Below are 13,421 nucleotides of genomic sequence, written 5' to 3' on the forward strand. Positions count from 1 at the left end.
TGATTAGGCCTTGAGAATAGTTAAGCTTATTGATAGTCTGCAAATTAAATTTCCTTAAGTATAAGCTCTTGACACACAGGGCAGGATTATTAGGAAGTAGTGAAAGAAATGAACAACCTCATAATGTGGGTTCTGAGTACATTTGGCAGTAAAATAACTGTCATATTGGAATGAAGTCCAGGTGTGGGAACCCCCTGATTGGTTCTTTCTTGAGGCATCTCCCATCTCTATAAATATGGATTCTATTTCAGACTAGAGGATTCTGTTTATAAACAAAGGACTTGCTGTACCAGGCAGGAGGTAGGCATTTTAAATATTTGTATGTTTTTGTATTTTTAAAGTTGTTGAGATTTGCCCCCCTTTTGCCAGTCTAGCCTATCTTGTAGGCTATTTGAGGAGATGCATTCAGCTGCTGCTCGTATTTAGAAGACGGAAGACTCCCCTCTTTGGCACCTTCATGAAAAATATTTTTCTCATAAAAATAAGACACTCTTCCTCTACATTTTCTAGAGAGAAGATCTTAACTTCCATATTGTTTTGTTGTTAATAGATTTCTGTTGCTATTCTATATTTAGGTGCATCAGTAGCAAGGCTGAGAAAATTTAAAAATTGTATTTGTGTTAAGAGATAGCTATTAGCAGAAGCCTTGTATAAAGATTAATTGAAATTTGGGGTGAGGCATGGGGAGAAGTGACAGTTTAGATGACCTCTATATTATACAGGCCAGTTTCTGGCTCTTCATTCATTGCCTTGAGGCACCTTATCTGTCCTTTAAGTTTTATCCTCTATAAAATGGGTAAATCATATGCTCCCTGTCTACTCCAGAATATGCTGGGAAAATGAACAGAATTCTCTTTCAAGGGCTTAGAGTTGCTAATATGAATAATGAGATAGAACAACCTAGAATCTATGTAGTTTACCAGTTGTGAACAGGAGATGTGCACCCCCACTGAGTCAGAATTTTTGTAGATTAGACACATAGGTCTTCACTGTTAACAAATAACTCCTCAGTTGTTAAGCATCTGCCCTCCGCTCAGGTCATGATCCCAGGGTCCTAGGATGGAGCCCCGCACCGATCTCCCTGCTCAGGGGGAGCTTGTTCCTGCTCCCTCTGCTTGTATTCCCTCTCTCACTGTCTCTCTCTCTCTCTGTCAAATAAATACATAAAATCTTCAAGCAAACAAACAAAATCAAATAACTCTAGATGAGCCTAAGGGCAGGAGAACTGCTCTCCTTAGAGGAAGTGCAAGAGCTGTGCCTTTTACATGCTTTGCTCAGAGCCCAGCACACCCCTACTGCATGTAATATTTAATGAGACTGTAGTGGTGGGTTTTAGGAAAAGTTCAGTTGGTTTTTAGATAATACATGTTCTTACTAAAGAAAATATAGAAGATAGAGGCCATGGACTAAAAGCCTCTGGATGAGCTATTTAATCGCCTTGTTCCTAAATCACTTCTGTTTTAGGATATCAGTGAAGTTAATTTTTGCTTCTGTTTTGTTTTTTAATAGCAGAAATTGGGCTAAGACCTATTTCTCATTTTGTATTGTGGTTACAAAGAGTAACAATTCCAAGTGATTATCATCGTCTCAGTCAATGGTATAAAAATCCTTTGGGGTCAAAAAACAAAAAAACCCCAAAACCCTTTGGGGTCATATGTAGGATTCTTTCTCACGAACAGTCCAGTAATCTGGGCTTGTAAGACTCCGGTCTGAATATGCAGACTTAGGTCATTGATCCTCCTCCCCGCCTCCAGGTGACTCTGGTGGCTAAGGGGAGGGGAGGGGGGGCGGGCAAAATGAGCACCGTATGTTTTGAAATTATCAACTTATTACTATTGTGGGTTTTTTTCTGCCCTGAAAAGCTTGACTTCACGATAATGATTTTTCTTCTCTGTGTTCCCTTTCTCACCCTCCTCTTTCCCAGGCGGCACATTTTCTACCTTCAGCATCACTTAAGTGGTAGGTTTCCTCACAGTGTGACCCAGTTGTCACCTGCAGACAGCCCTGGGGGGACTCGGAGTGACTTGCACCTCATCCCAGCAGGCCCACACGTGTCTCAGGCCATGGAGGTGGACGGGCTGAATGACTGTAGCAAGCAAGGCTATTCCCAGGAAACCAAACGCCTGAAGCGGACCCCAGCTCCTGACTCCCGGGGCCTGGAAATGGAGCATAGGTTCATCGATCAAGTATTGTCCACCTGCCGGAACGTAGAGCAGGCCAGGTTTGCCAATGCCTACAGGAAATGGCTGGTTACGTTGAGTCAGTGAAAGAGGTAGATTAGTTCTGCGAGGCCACCCTTCTAGTGCAGTATTGCTTTCCTTCTTCCTTACATAGTTGCACGAACTGTTTGCTATGATGTGGTCTTCATCTTTAGGTTAAAAGTCCGTAGTGAATGTTTCATTTATTTATTTTGTTAAGAACTGGCATTCCTTTGGGGATAAAATAACTGTGTAGTTTCTTCCTGCTAAACAGTGAGTCTTAATTTTTTTTTTCTTAACTTCTCATCCTTTATAATTCTGTACGTGTAGCTTCTTCTCATTTGGTTCTCCTGACTGATTCACAGACACGTCTACCCACCTCAGTGCAATTGCTGCGTAGGCTGGTTTTTTGTTTGTTTGTTTGTTTTTAATTAAAAATTTATGTTATTCAGCTTTAGAATAATACAAGCTCAGAATTACTCATATCTAATTATTGTTTTGGAAATCAAGTGGCCAGATAGATGGATTTGTGAAAATATAAATCATTTCTCTTTCTCTATTCAAGTTATTGACCAATGTAACCAAAGTCAGAAGTATTAGAATTTATATAAAAACAGGCTTCCAATGTGTAATCCATTTTAAAATGGTTATTTTAAAAGAAAAATGAATTTTAAGAGTTTATGTAATTACAGGACTGGGAAATTATTTTTATTACTAGTTTTGATAGATTCTTTTTACCTCAAATTTGGTATAGGCCAAAAACACTCAAGTTAGCCCATATAAACATCATTTGTTGTTTAAACCTGAAATGTCATTTTTAGTTCCTACTACTTATTTCCCTTTTAAATTCACCATGAAAAGTGGGGAAAATATGCATGGAAATGTATCCATAAAAATCTTTCTTTTTAAAAATTTAAGTTCCTGAGGATATACTTAAACTACAAAATTTTTATGAAGCGATTGTTAAAAGTTTGCTGGTAAATGCCAGAGGAGAGAATAGCTTTTGAAGATTAATTCTTCAACCTTTGTTTAAAAAAAAAAAAAAAAAACTTAAAGACTTTGATATTAAACTTATCAGGGATGAGGTACCAAAGTAGCCACCTCACAGCTATATCTTATCTTTTCAATAATAAGGGCTGGGTTTTTCAGGTCTGTGAGGCAGGGTGGGAAAAGGGCCTGTAATGTTTACTTTCTTAATCTATTTTCCCCTATATAAATGGTCTGTGTTTGTTATTTCCTCTCCACATATCCTTTTCTTTATTTTCCCAATCCATTCCATATTTTTTGACACTTTTACTTTTGTATGTTTTTCCTTAATTGTCTTCTTTTGAGGTTGTGTACTGAAGATACTCTCTATCCTCTTTCCACGGAGTTTCATTCCCCATTAAACACACACACACACACACACACACACACACACACACAAAATACTAAAATGATCTGCCCCTCTAAGTTCCCCTAATGACAGAAACTGCCTATTGTCCTATATGTGTGCGGAATGTAATAGTGGCCGAAGTAAGTGTGACCACCGTACTTTGCTTGCTCTCCTTTTGCCTCGCTAGGTCACCTGTAGGGTGAGGGGACAGACCTAGGGAAAGGCAAACCTCTCCTGTCTTCTATTATGGAAATCCTGGGCTTGAGAGAGGCACACTGCCTTAAGTTTAGGAGAAGAATGAGTTCTTTTTGTGCATCATGATTTTGATGAGTAGCAAACTGTCCGGTAAAACTTAAGAACACCAGAAAAATTGTTCAGCCTGGCTCTTGGTAGACAGAAGCTGCTTTTCTCTCTTGGGGCAAAATTAACCTTTTATAGTTTTCATAGTATTTAGGTAAGAAAATAACTGTCATTATGAACATCATTCTGTGGCCCTTTGTGGACAAAGCCTATTTTGAATCAAATACCTCAAGGTCTACCTAGACCTCTATGGATAAAACCATTAGTTTGTGATTTTCAGCACCTGCAGGGCATGGTGGGGAGACTACACAGAGAGGGCATGAGAGTCAGCCCATTCCACTAAATACATGCTGCCAAATCCTGGCCTCACTCAGTATTACCTTTTTTCCACACATCAGTCTGAGTATCCCAAGTACTAGGGCTTCTTATGCTTTGATGTGAGAGTGTCAGGACAGGAGTAGAGACAAGACCCTGTAAAACATCAGCTCAGTTTGATCGCGGCCCCCGCCTTTTTATAGCCTCCATCTTTGATGTTATCTGTCTTCATGTGTTTTAAGGCCCTTAATCCACCCCTTTATGAAGCCATGCAGTCCTATAAGATACCTTGGTCTCTTGTCTTCCTAATAACGTTTTGAGTAGGGAGTAAAAATACAAATATCTAAAGGATATTTACTGTTTGTGACTTTTATGTGCTACTTTATTTCTATAATTTGCATTTTTCAAGTGTTCATTCACAGAAGAACCTAGTATTGCCCAAATGGTTCTGTTTTTCTCTTAAGTGGTTGGCATCTACACTCATTAGCTGGGGCGTGATAACATCTCTTTGGATGAGTTTATGCAGTGGAAAGGTGTGTCTATTTTCAGGGACTTGTTAGTCTTTTTTTTTTTTCTTTTTCTTATAAGTAAGTCATTGTCGAAAAGATAGTTTGGATTGACACACATTTCATCAAACTTCCATTGGGAGAATAGTAGGCTATGGTACCTTCCTGTGGATCAAGAACACTACTGACAAGCCAAAAGCAATAAGATCTGTAAATACCTCCACCACCACCACCCTCCCTCATCCCACCTTTTTTTAAGTACACCTATTTTGTTAATATGGTGTTCTCACATTATACTGTGTGCCTTGCACATTGTGAGGACTCATTAAATATTTATCAAATTAATAAATGATTAACTGTTTGAAGAAGGGAGAGATTGATCATGAGTAATGCATAGAATGAGTTATGATTGAGAAATTAACAGATTAGAGCAATGGATTGTGAATGAATGATATATTCTCGATTCATGATACTTCAAGTGAGCTTTTACATATACAGTAAGGTAGTTTAGATTTTTTTTCTTCATTTATCTACCTTGTTTAAGTTCATTAAATCCCAGCCAAGAAAGGCATTCTATAATTATGAAATAACTGTACTTTAAATATATATTAAAAATTCACAGAACAAAGCTCGTTTGCATTAAGAACACTACTTTCTGTTCATTTTTAATACTGGAGGACAGATCTTGCCACAGAGCCAGAGACACTGGGGCATTTGAAGAAATTCTTTGATTTCAAAGACTTGGTGATCTGTATTTGTGCCTGGATAGTCATTTTATGCTTCTCCTTTTCTCCTCCCCAGCTTGAATTGTGGACCTTTTAGGTATTTCTTAAACCTAATAAAATAAAAATGATCAATAAGTCATTTTTTAAAAACTTTAGGATTAGTTACCTATTAATATCCCCTTTTTCTTTTCTAGGTTTTAGCATTTTCTATTACCTCTTTGGAAACCCTGGGCTCAGACTCTAAATCATATCCCTTATTCCTGTGGTACGGTTCTAATTAAATTCAGGACTTCATTGTTAATAGGATAAAACCTATGCAGGTTGTCACCCAGAGCCATTTAAATCTTCAGATGAGGGCTTATGTGACACAAGATAGGAAAACAAAAGTTCCTGGACTTTTCTGTGGCAGTTGATAAGAAAGCGTATATATGGTGGTAGACTTTGTGTGATTTCCACGTATTCAGGTAGTGTCAATTCATGCTTATTATATAAGGAGAACTTTTAATACTGTTGAGAACAAATTAACAGTAGTAATTTTCTGTAGCACAATATGGTATCTGGCATGGGCTAAATATAATTTAGGAGTACAACTGCCTCTTGCTGTACAACAGTGTAATCTCTTAGTCCCTCTTAATTATAGAAGATACTAAAGATTTAGTTAAAAAAAAGGAATAACATATATTCTTTTTTTGCAGAAAGTTTTTGTAAGCTTACAGTTATTTTGTTACTAGAAAATTATATTTTAAAACTTTAAAGTATTTAAAATATTCTAGAAAATTTGAACAGCATTATTAACTTTTGTCTTCTGAGTAAATGTCTCAAACAGAACCGTGCAGACCCTGGTACTTGGCATGCTGCCACCTCCCCGTGCCCACATGTACTCTCAGTGTGCTCCTGTTGAATGGAGGTGTACGTGGAGGCACAAGAAGGCATAGATAAATTCAGGGGCATGAAGGTAGTGGGCAGGAAAAAAATCAATCCTGAAAATTCTTGTCACACTATGTCTTTTAAAAATAGCTAAACATACTGTGTTAATTTGAGTGCCTTTCTTCTTTCTAGAGGGAACAAGATTATATTTAATGTTCAGGTAGAAAACAAAGGATGGAAGTTTTATCAAACTGTTGATTGTAATTCGTTACATTGATTCCAGTTAGGTCTGGTCCCATGGAGTTTGATCCTTTAATGAGATACTGATATGAGCAGGTAGGATGCTTTGGTTTGTATTTCTTAGTTAGTATTTTTAAGCATCCTACCAAGAAGAATTCATTCTTTTTCTGTAGCAACTAACTTTTTGGGGGTCAGAGGCATTGTATTTAGAGGTAAGCATGTCTGTATTTAAGGAACAGCATGAAGCCTGGGCAGCCCAAGGTCAAGGGAAGGAGTGGCACTGTGCCCTACAAGAAGGCCGAATGATTGTTCTAAATGAATCTTTTGCCTCAATTTAAGGACTTTAAGAATTCCCTTCCAAATTCCATGTTGAAGGAAAAAAAGTAAATACTAAGGTGAAATTTAAAATGTGGCATGTTGTATTTGGGTATGGAGAGGGGAGAAATAGAAAAGTCCCTATTTCAAGATAGCAAATAACTTGTAATTTCATAAAAATATACAGCTAAAGACTCCAAAGTGCTTTTCCGAGGACTGTTGAATAATATATTCCTAAATGGCAGCAATATGTCATAGTTTATAGTGGAGACAGAAAACCATTGTGTCAGTTGTAGATCTGGGGTGTGTGTGTGTGTGTGTGTGTGTGTGTGTGTGTGTCAGGGTGTGCCTCTGGCTCTCAATTTGAACATCTGTATTTTTGTTAGGCCATGTTAACACTTAAAACCAAACTCTGCTCAAAAAAAAATAGAGAGCATTAGCTTAGTCTGGAGATGAAACTTTGTGCTTCCAAGAATATTAGCTCTTTATAGGTTGTGCTTTTTGGACAATAATATGGTTCACAAAGCTAACCCTGGCATTTCTTTCATTAATCTGTTATTCCTCAGGGTGTAGAAGATTTAGTAAATTTAGGACAAAATTTTATATTCAGTGTCAAAAAAAGAAAAGGCAAAAATACATTAAATATATTACTAGCTCTTAAAACTTTAGTATAGATAGTATTTTTTATAAACCACTACCCGTGCAGTAGCCCCTAGACGCTCTGTGACCGCCTCATTGTTCGTCTCGCTGCTTCAGTCCCTGTGGCCCTATTATGAATGTTCTCTTACACATCTCCTATGGAAACGATTTCTGTAATCTATTGTTTTCCACGTTGGGCAGAAGTTGGGGGTGTTTTAGCTGACATCATTCTGTTTTTGGAAATCCTGTTCAGAAAATTACTATCGGTTTTCAACCCGACAACTGTTTTTGGTTCTTAAAACTTCAGCTTCCCTGAAAGAAACCCTGCACGTGTCCAGTACACCGCATCATGCCTGGTACCTTGCAGGGATCCAACAGGTCAGAATTGCTGAAGGCTAGAAAGTAGCTTAGCTCTGTGTCCTCACCATTGCCCACATTCTCAGCTTCAGGAGAAACACAGTATTGTGCTGAAGATACACAATTCGGCTCAAACATAAAAGGCAAGGTATACAGCTGCGCAAAACACCGTAAGTGAAATTTAGATACTTTGAAGGCATATATGTGTGTGCATTCACATACATGTATGTGTGGACATTTAAGTGAGACTTGGAACTTGAACTTAGATAGTGATTTTACAGAGAATTTTATTTAAAGGGTTTTTATTTTCGTATTTGCTTAAAGTGCTCCTATTTAAAGGTAGTTTTCTTTATTAAACCAGCCCCCTCGAGCAAAGTTAGAAACCCAGCACAAGTGCCATTTGCCTGAATTAACCAGAGATATTTGTGTAAACTATTATTCTGTCTTTGGAGGATTATCAACCATGACATTCTGGCTTTTCTTCCATATCTTTAGGGAATCGGTCTTAATTTTATGTATGGCCATCGCTTCCTCAAAGTACTATACGGCATTCTTCAAATGTTAATTTATCCCTGTAAAGTGATTAGTAATAAATCTGAGGTTTTTCATGCCCTAGGGATGAACAATTTCACATGTTCAAACAGTGACTCACACAGCTTTCTGTTAGAAATGCTCATATAGTATCATCCCTCGCTGGTGGAAAGATACTATATGAGCATTTCTAATAGAAATTTGCATTTGAAGCAGGTGTTTTTTTCTTACCCGTTAAAGAATGAGTATAGACTGCAGTCATAGTAGGTGCTCAATAAATAGTTCATTATTGATCTGCCATCAAACTAACAGTTATCTTTTCATGGAGGAGTATATTTTTAGAGTAATATATGCTTGGGACTGAAAAACTATATCATTTGACATGAATTACTAAGCTTATTTAGGCTGGAGTTAGTAACATGTGATACAAATACTTTTGTGTAGAACATGGTCTGAAGGTAGGAGATGGGAAAAGTTTAAGCAGTATCTTTTTGTGCAAGACATTAGTAAATGTGAGTAAATGTCCTAATAGGCTGCTGAACTCGAGAGGGAGTGGCTGTAGACTTCTGCAGTCAATTTCTGCACTGGTATACCTAGTATGACCTAGTATTACCTGTCTTAGGTACTGCTCATTTCTCCCCAGATCTCAGTTGCTTTCCAGTGTCTTAAAAGTGGTAGTGGTGAAATGTGAAGTTATTTTCAATAGCCTGTACTTCCTTGTTTTCTCAGAGCATCTTTAATATGAGGGAGAAATTTTTATGAATGATATTTGTTTCAGAATCTCTTAATTTGTGGCTTTCAGAGCGTTTTTGACAGCTTGCCCAATGTGAACACATTTAAACAGTTTAAAAGCAAACATTCCAACCTGAGCTGGGAAGAACAGAGTGTAGCACCAGTATAACTGGGCATTGCCTCCTGGCGAGGTTCTTGATGCCTGACTGTGATGCTGGCTTCTGACTGTGGTGACCACTGTCAGTGTTCTAGTTTGATGTGTGTTGTTCCTAGGAGAAGGACTAAATGGGTTCTAGGTTAACTTGTACTTGAGATGGACAGAATAAAAACGATGTGGTATAAATATGCTAGATATTTATGCACACTACTACAGAAACAAAAAAACAGAGGAGGGGAAGAAAATGATAAAAGGTCAGTGATGTTTTTTATAGCCTCTAAAAAATTTTTTTTAATCCAAGTCTCTTGGACACTAAGCGGTTGCTTACTTTATTTAACCCTGCGGGACTTTAATTTACGGGATGGCTCTCAATACCATGTGTACTCTGTTTTTAGAATGGACCATGTGTATGAACTTTACATTGTTGAAGAGTTTTCAGAAATGGAGTATTTAGGTTCCAGTTGATGTTGTTTTAAGATCTTCCTGTAGGTTGTGGTTAAATGGACAAGTTACATATCTGATCTGTGGTGCAAAGGCAGATCCTGGGCATTAAAGATAAGTTTGGCTAACTTATTTTACTGAAGATACTAATTGTCTTCCCTCTGATTGCATTGCTGTTTCTCTTAAACTACTTTTCTCAATGTAACAGTCTGCATTAGACGTTCTTTTAGCTCTCACAGTGTACTAATTCACATATTTTAAGGATTAAATATTTTGTGAATTCTTTTTATACTTAAAATGTATACCTTGCAGAGGGATAAAAATAAATTTTGCAGTAAAGTATGTGCAGAGGGTGCTTATGGTGTTCTGGGACTTAGTTCTCCAGAGTGCTTAAATTATGATGCTAAATTCGAAGGCTAATATGATGAGTATATGAGTATAGATTAATTGTATTAGCACTGTCCAATAGAAATAAATGGGAGCCACATATGTAATTTTTAATTTTCTAGCAGGTGTATTAACAAAGGTACCAGTGACATTAACTTATATTTTAATTAACCTGGTATATTAAAATATCATTTCAGTATATAAGCAGTATACAAAATTATGGAGATATTTTGCCCTTTTTTTCCTATTGTAAGTTCTTAAAATTCATTGTGTATTTTGCACTTACATTGCATGTCAGTTCTGACTAGCTACATTTCAAGTGCTCCAATAGCCATGTGGCTAAGGGCTGCTATATTGGACAGTGCAGGTTCATAGGGTACAAAGTACGACTTTATTTTAAATTGGGAGGTGGTGAGGTAGGCATGAAATCATGGTACTTTAAAAATTATTTAGTATACTTAGAAAAGTATCTAACAGTTATCCATATTGTCTTCATTTTAAATTTGCTGTAGAACTAGCTCAATCTGTTCCAATTTGCCAAGCATTATTTAAGGAGGAAGAAATTCCATGCCATGTAAAATACCATGATATGTTCACTATAACAACACATTATTAACACATTTTTCAATGTGTTCACTAAATTCTGTCCTGTTTCTTCAAAATAATAGCTTAAATTGCATGTTAATTGTATATCTGTACTTGTTTTTATATTAATTCTTATAATAATATGTATTAACAAACAGCCCTAGGATTCTAATCTTCCTCTGCATCTGTCTTCCAGTAGTTACTGGTACACTTATTAAGTTGTTACAAGTGGCAGAAAAGTAGAATGAACCATTGGTTTTTTCCATTAGATTGTTTTATCATGTGATCATGTACCAAGCCAGCTATAAATTACTGTATTTCTGTAGACGATGGAAAATAGTGTTTATGTCTTATCTTTGCTAAATGTTTGCAATTTCTAAGTAAACTTTTCATCTCCTAAGATGAGTGTAAAGTGTGATTTTATTTTTGCTGTTTCAGTGTTTTAACCTCAGCTCCAGGCTGCCAAGCGGTCCTGTTTAATTGCTGTAATGGTCGTAGTGGGGTGGGTGTGGGAGCGGTTGTCTCAGCAAATTGATTACTTACAGTTTAGAAAGAATTAAAAATGCCATTTGTGTCCAGGACATTAAAAAAATGTCAAAAACAAATTAAAGAAATTGTCACACTTGTCTTTAGAGTGCATTAATAATGACTAAGTGACTTATGAAAGTCATTATAACTAGATTTGCTTCTTCTCCTACATTTTAAACGAAGGCATAGAGCAGGGAGTTGATAATTTCAGTGTTAAATCCCATGTTTTCTTAGCGTTGAGTCTCACTTCATATGCTTTAAGCTGGACACAGCATTCAGCATTAAATTGTTTTAATACATGCGCGTACTCTGAAAAGTATTTGATGAAGTTGGGCATTTTTAACGCAAGATTGTAAGTACTACAAGGGATGTTTTGTGGGGAAGGCCTTTATTACTTTGTCTCATGCCTCTTCAGGATTGTATTTTAAATGACATACTATTATCTAATGCCTATTTTGGGTAGAAAACAGGATATAGAATTTAGCTGCATCATGCCAGAATCCCACAAACAGTGTTTAAAACTACAGTACTGGTTTCGCTTTGATATGCTAGGGAAGGGAACCAGCTCACTAAAGACAGTGTTGATCTGAGTTAGCAGATTATAAAAAGAAGCTCAGACAACAATTAGTATTAGCAAAGTGCTTCCCTGGGAAATTGCTGTGCTTAATAGGGTGCTTCTTGAAATGAAAGATTAACAGTAATAACAGAGGCAGGATGATACATTAATTAAAATTTTTAAATACGATAAACCTTTCATCATTTGTGTATATTTAGCAATACCACTTTCCTCATGTTGCAAGCTCAAATTTTGCTTTTAATGCTCTTTTTTTTTTCCTTTTTGAGAAGGAGCAGTGATTTGGCTTGTTTCTGTTGTTATTGTTTCAAAAAATGCCAAGGTTCCTCTCTGTCCCACTCTACTCCAGAATGGCTAGATGGGGCATCAGTTTTATTTAAAATAATAAGTTATGGGGCACCTGGGTGGCTCAGTGCTTAAAGCCTCTGCCTTCGGCTCAGGTCATGATCCCAGGGTACTGGGATCGAGCCCTGAATCAGGCTCTCTGTTCAGCGAGGAGCCTGCCTCCTCCTCTCTCTCTCTGCCTGCCTCTCTGCCTACTTGTGATCTGTCAAATAAATAAATAAAAATCTTTTAAAAAAATAATAAAACAAGTTACAGTATGCTCTTTTCTTATGAAAAGTGAAGTATCATTATATGTGTCCTATGTTACAGCAGAACTTGAAAATAGAAGCAGTAATTACTATAGTATCTTCTCTTTCACAGAAAGATTCTTAGAGTAATCCTGGCTGCCTGGAAGAATTCCTGTACCATGCCTTATAATTATATGAAGAACAGACAGGTAATACCTACAAATTTACTTTCAGTATCGAAATCCTCCGAAGATACACAAATCTCTTGTATTAAATTTTTTATATACTTCTCATAGTAATTATGGTATGATTGACAGAAGGTTTGTTTTCTGTGTAGAGGAGCTAACTGTGAGCTGAAATGGTCCTCCATCATGTTATTTTTGTATTCTCATATTTCTTAAATCGCTAGTGATCTCTCTAGAGTATGTGGGATTGGTAGAGCATCAGTTACCCATCTGTTTTATTTTCCGGGAAATTTTGTAGAGACTTACCCTGTAAGGTTCCTGGAGGAAAATCAATCACCAGTTCTCTCTTGTCTGTAACTAAGTGGGGACACATCTGATTGGTAACATTTAGCTCATAAGTCTTAATCTTAGTTACTCCATGTGAAGACATTTTTAGGTTAAACCATTTTGTGTGGCATTTATTATAGTAAAAATTAGAAATGACATGAATACGCAACAGGAGATTCAGTAAATTGGTATTTTCTTACAATGGTATTATATGTACTCGCAAAAGCAAAATATAAAATTACATGAAAAAGATCTCATAAATTAATTTTTGAAAGGAAGTTAAAGAGAAAAAAATAATGTTACAGAGAAGTATGTAAAGTAAGATTCTGATTTTATTTTAAAAATTAAAATGAATTCCCATTTTCAGTAATGGCAGAGCAGCACTCCTACTGAACACTATCTAAAATGTTAGAAAAAATATTAGAAGTTTTCTTCAAAGCAGGATAAAGAAATCCACATCATATTGAAACTGCAGAACACCCACAGAAAGATACCATCTTAAAAGTAATTGAAGATAAAGACATTAAATTCATAGCCAACTTCTTGTTATAGTCAGAAGATAGGA

At 36.5% G+C, this 13,421-nt stretch overlaps 1 protein-coding gene across 3 annotated transcripts in view; it reads left to right on the forward strand.

The window, feature by feature from the left end:
- The window catches only part of PTAR1 (protein prenyltransferase alpha subunit repeat containing 1), a 50,282-nt gene extending 39,212 nt beyond the window's left edge, over positions 1-11,070 (forward strand). Inside the window, exons 7-8 of one of the 3 annotated variants that reach the window (XM_032307504.1) lie at positions 1,925-1,959; positions 2,041-11,070. In XM_032307504.1, coding sequence (XP_032163395.1) covers positions 1,925-1,959; positions 2,041-2,267 — 262 coding nt within the window. In that variant the 3' untranslated portion in view covers positions 2,268-11,070. Of the gene's footprint in view, positions 1-1,924 lie in introns of all 3 variants that reach the window. The other 2 variants (XM_032307505.1, XM_032307503.1) reach the window with 2 other exon arrangements.
- The last annotated feature ends 2,351 nt before the right edge of the window (positions 11,071-13,421 follow it).

This window comes from Mustela erminea, chromosome 12 (genome assembly GCF_009829155.1).
Source record: "Mustela erminea isolate mMusErm1 chromosome 12, mMusErm1.Pri, whole genome shotgun sequence".
In the NCBI taxonomy this organism is placed as follows: Eukaryota; Metazoa; Chordata; class Mammalia; order Carnivora; family Mustelidae; genus Mustela; species Mustela erminea.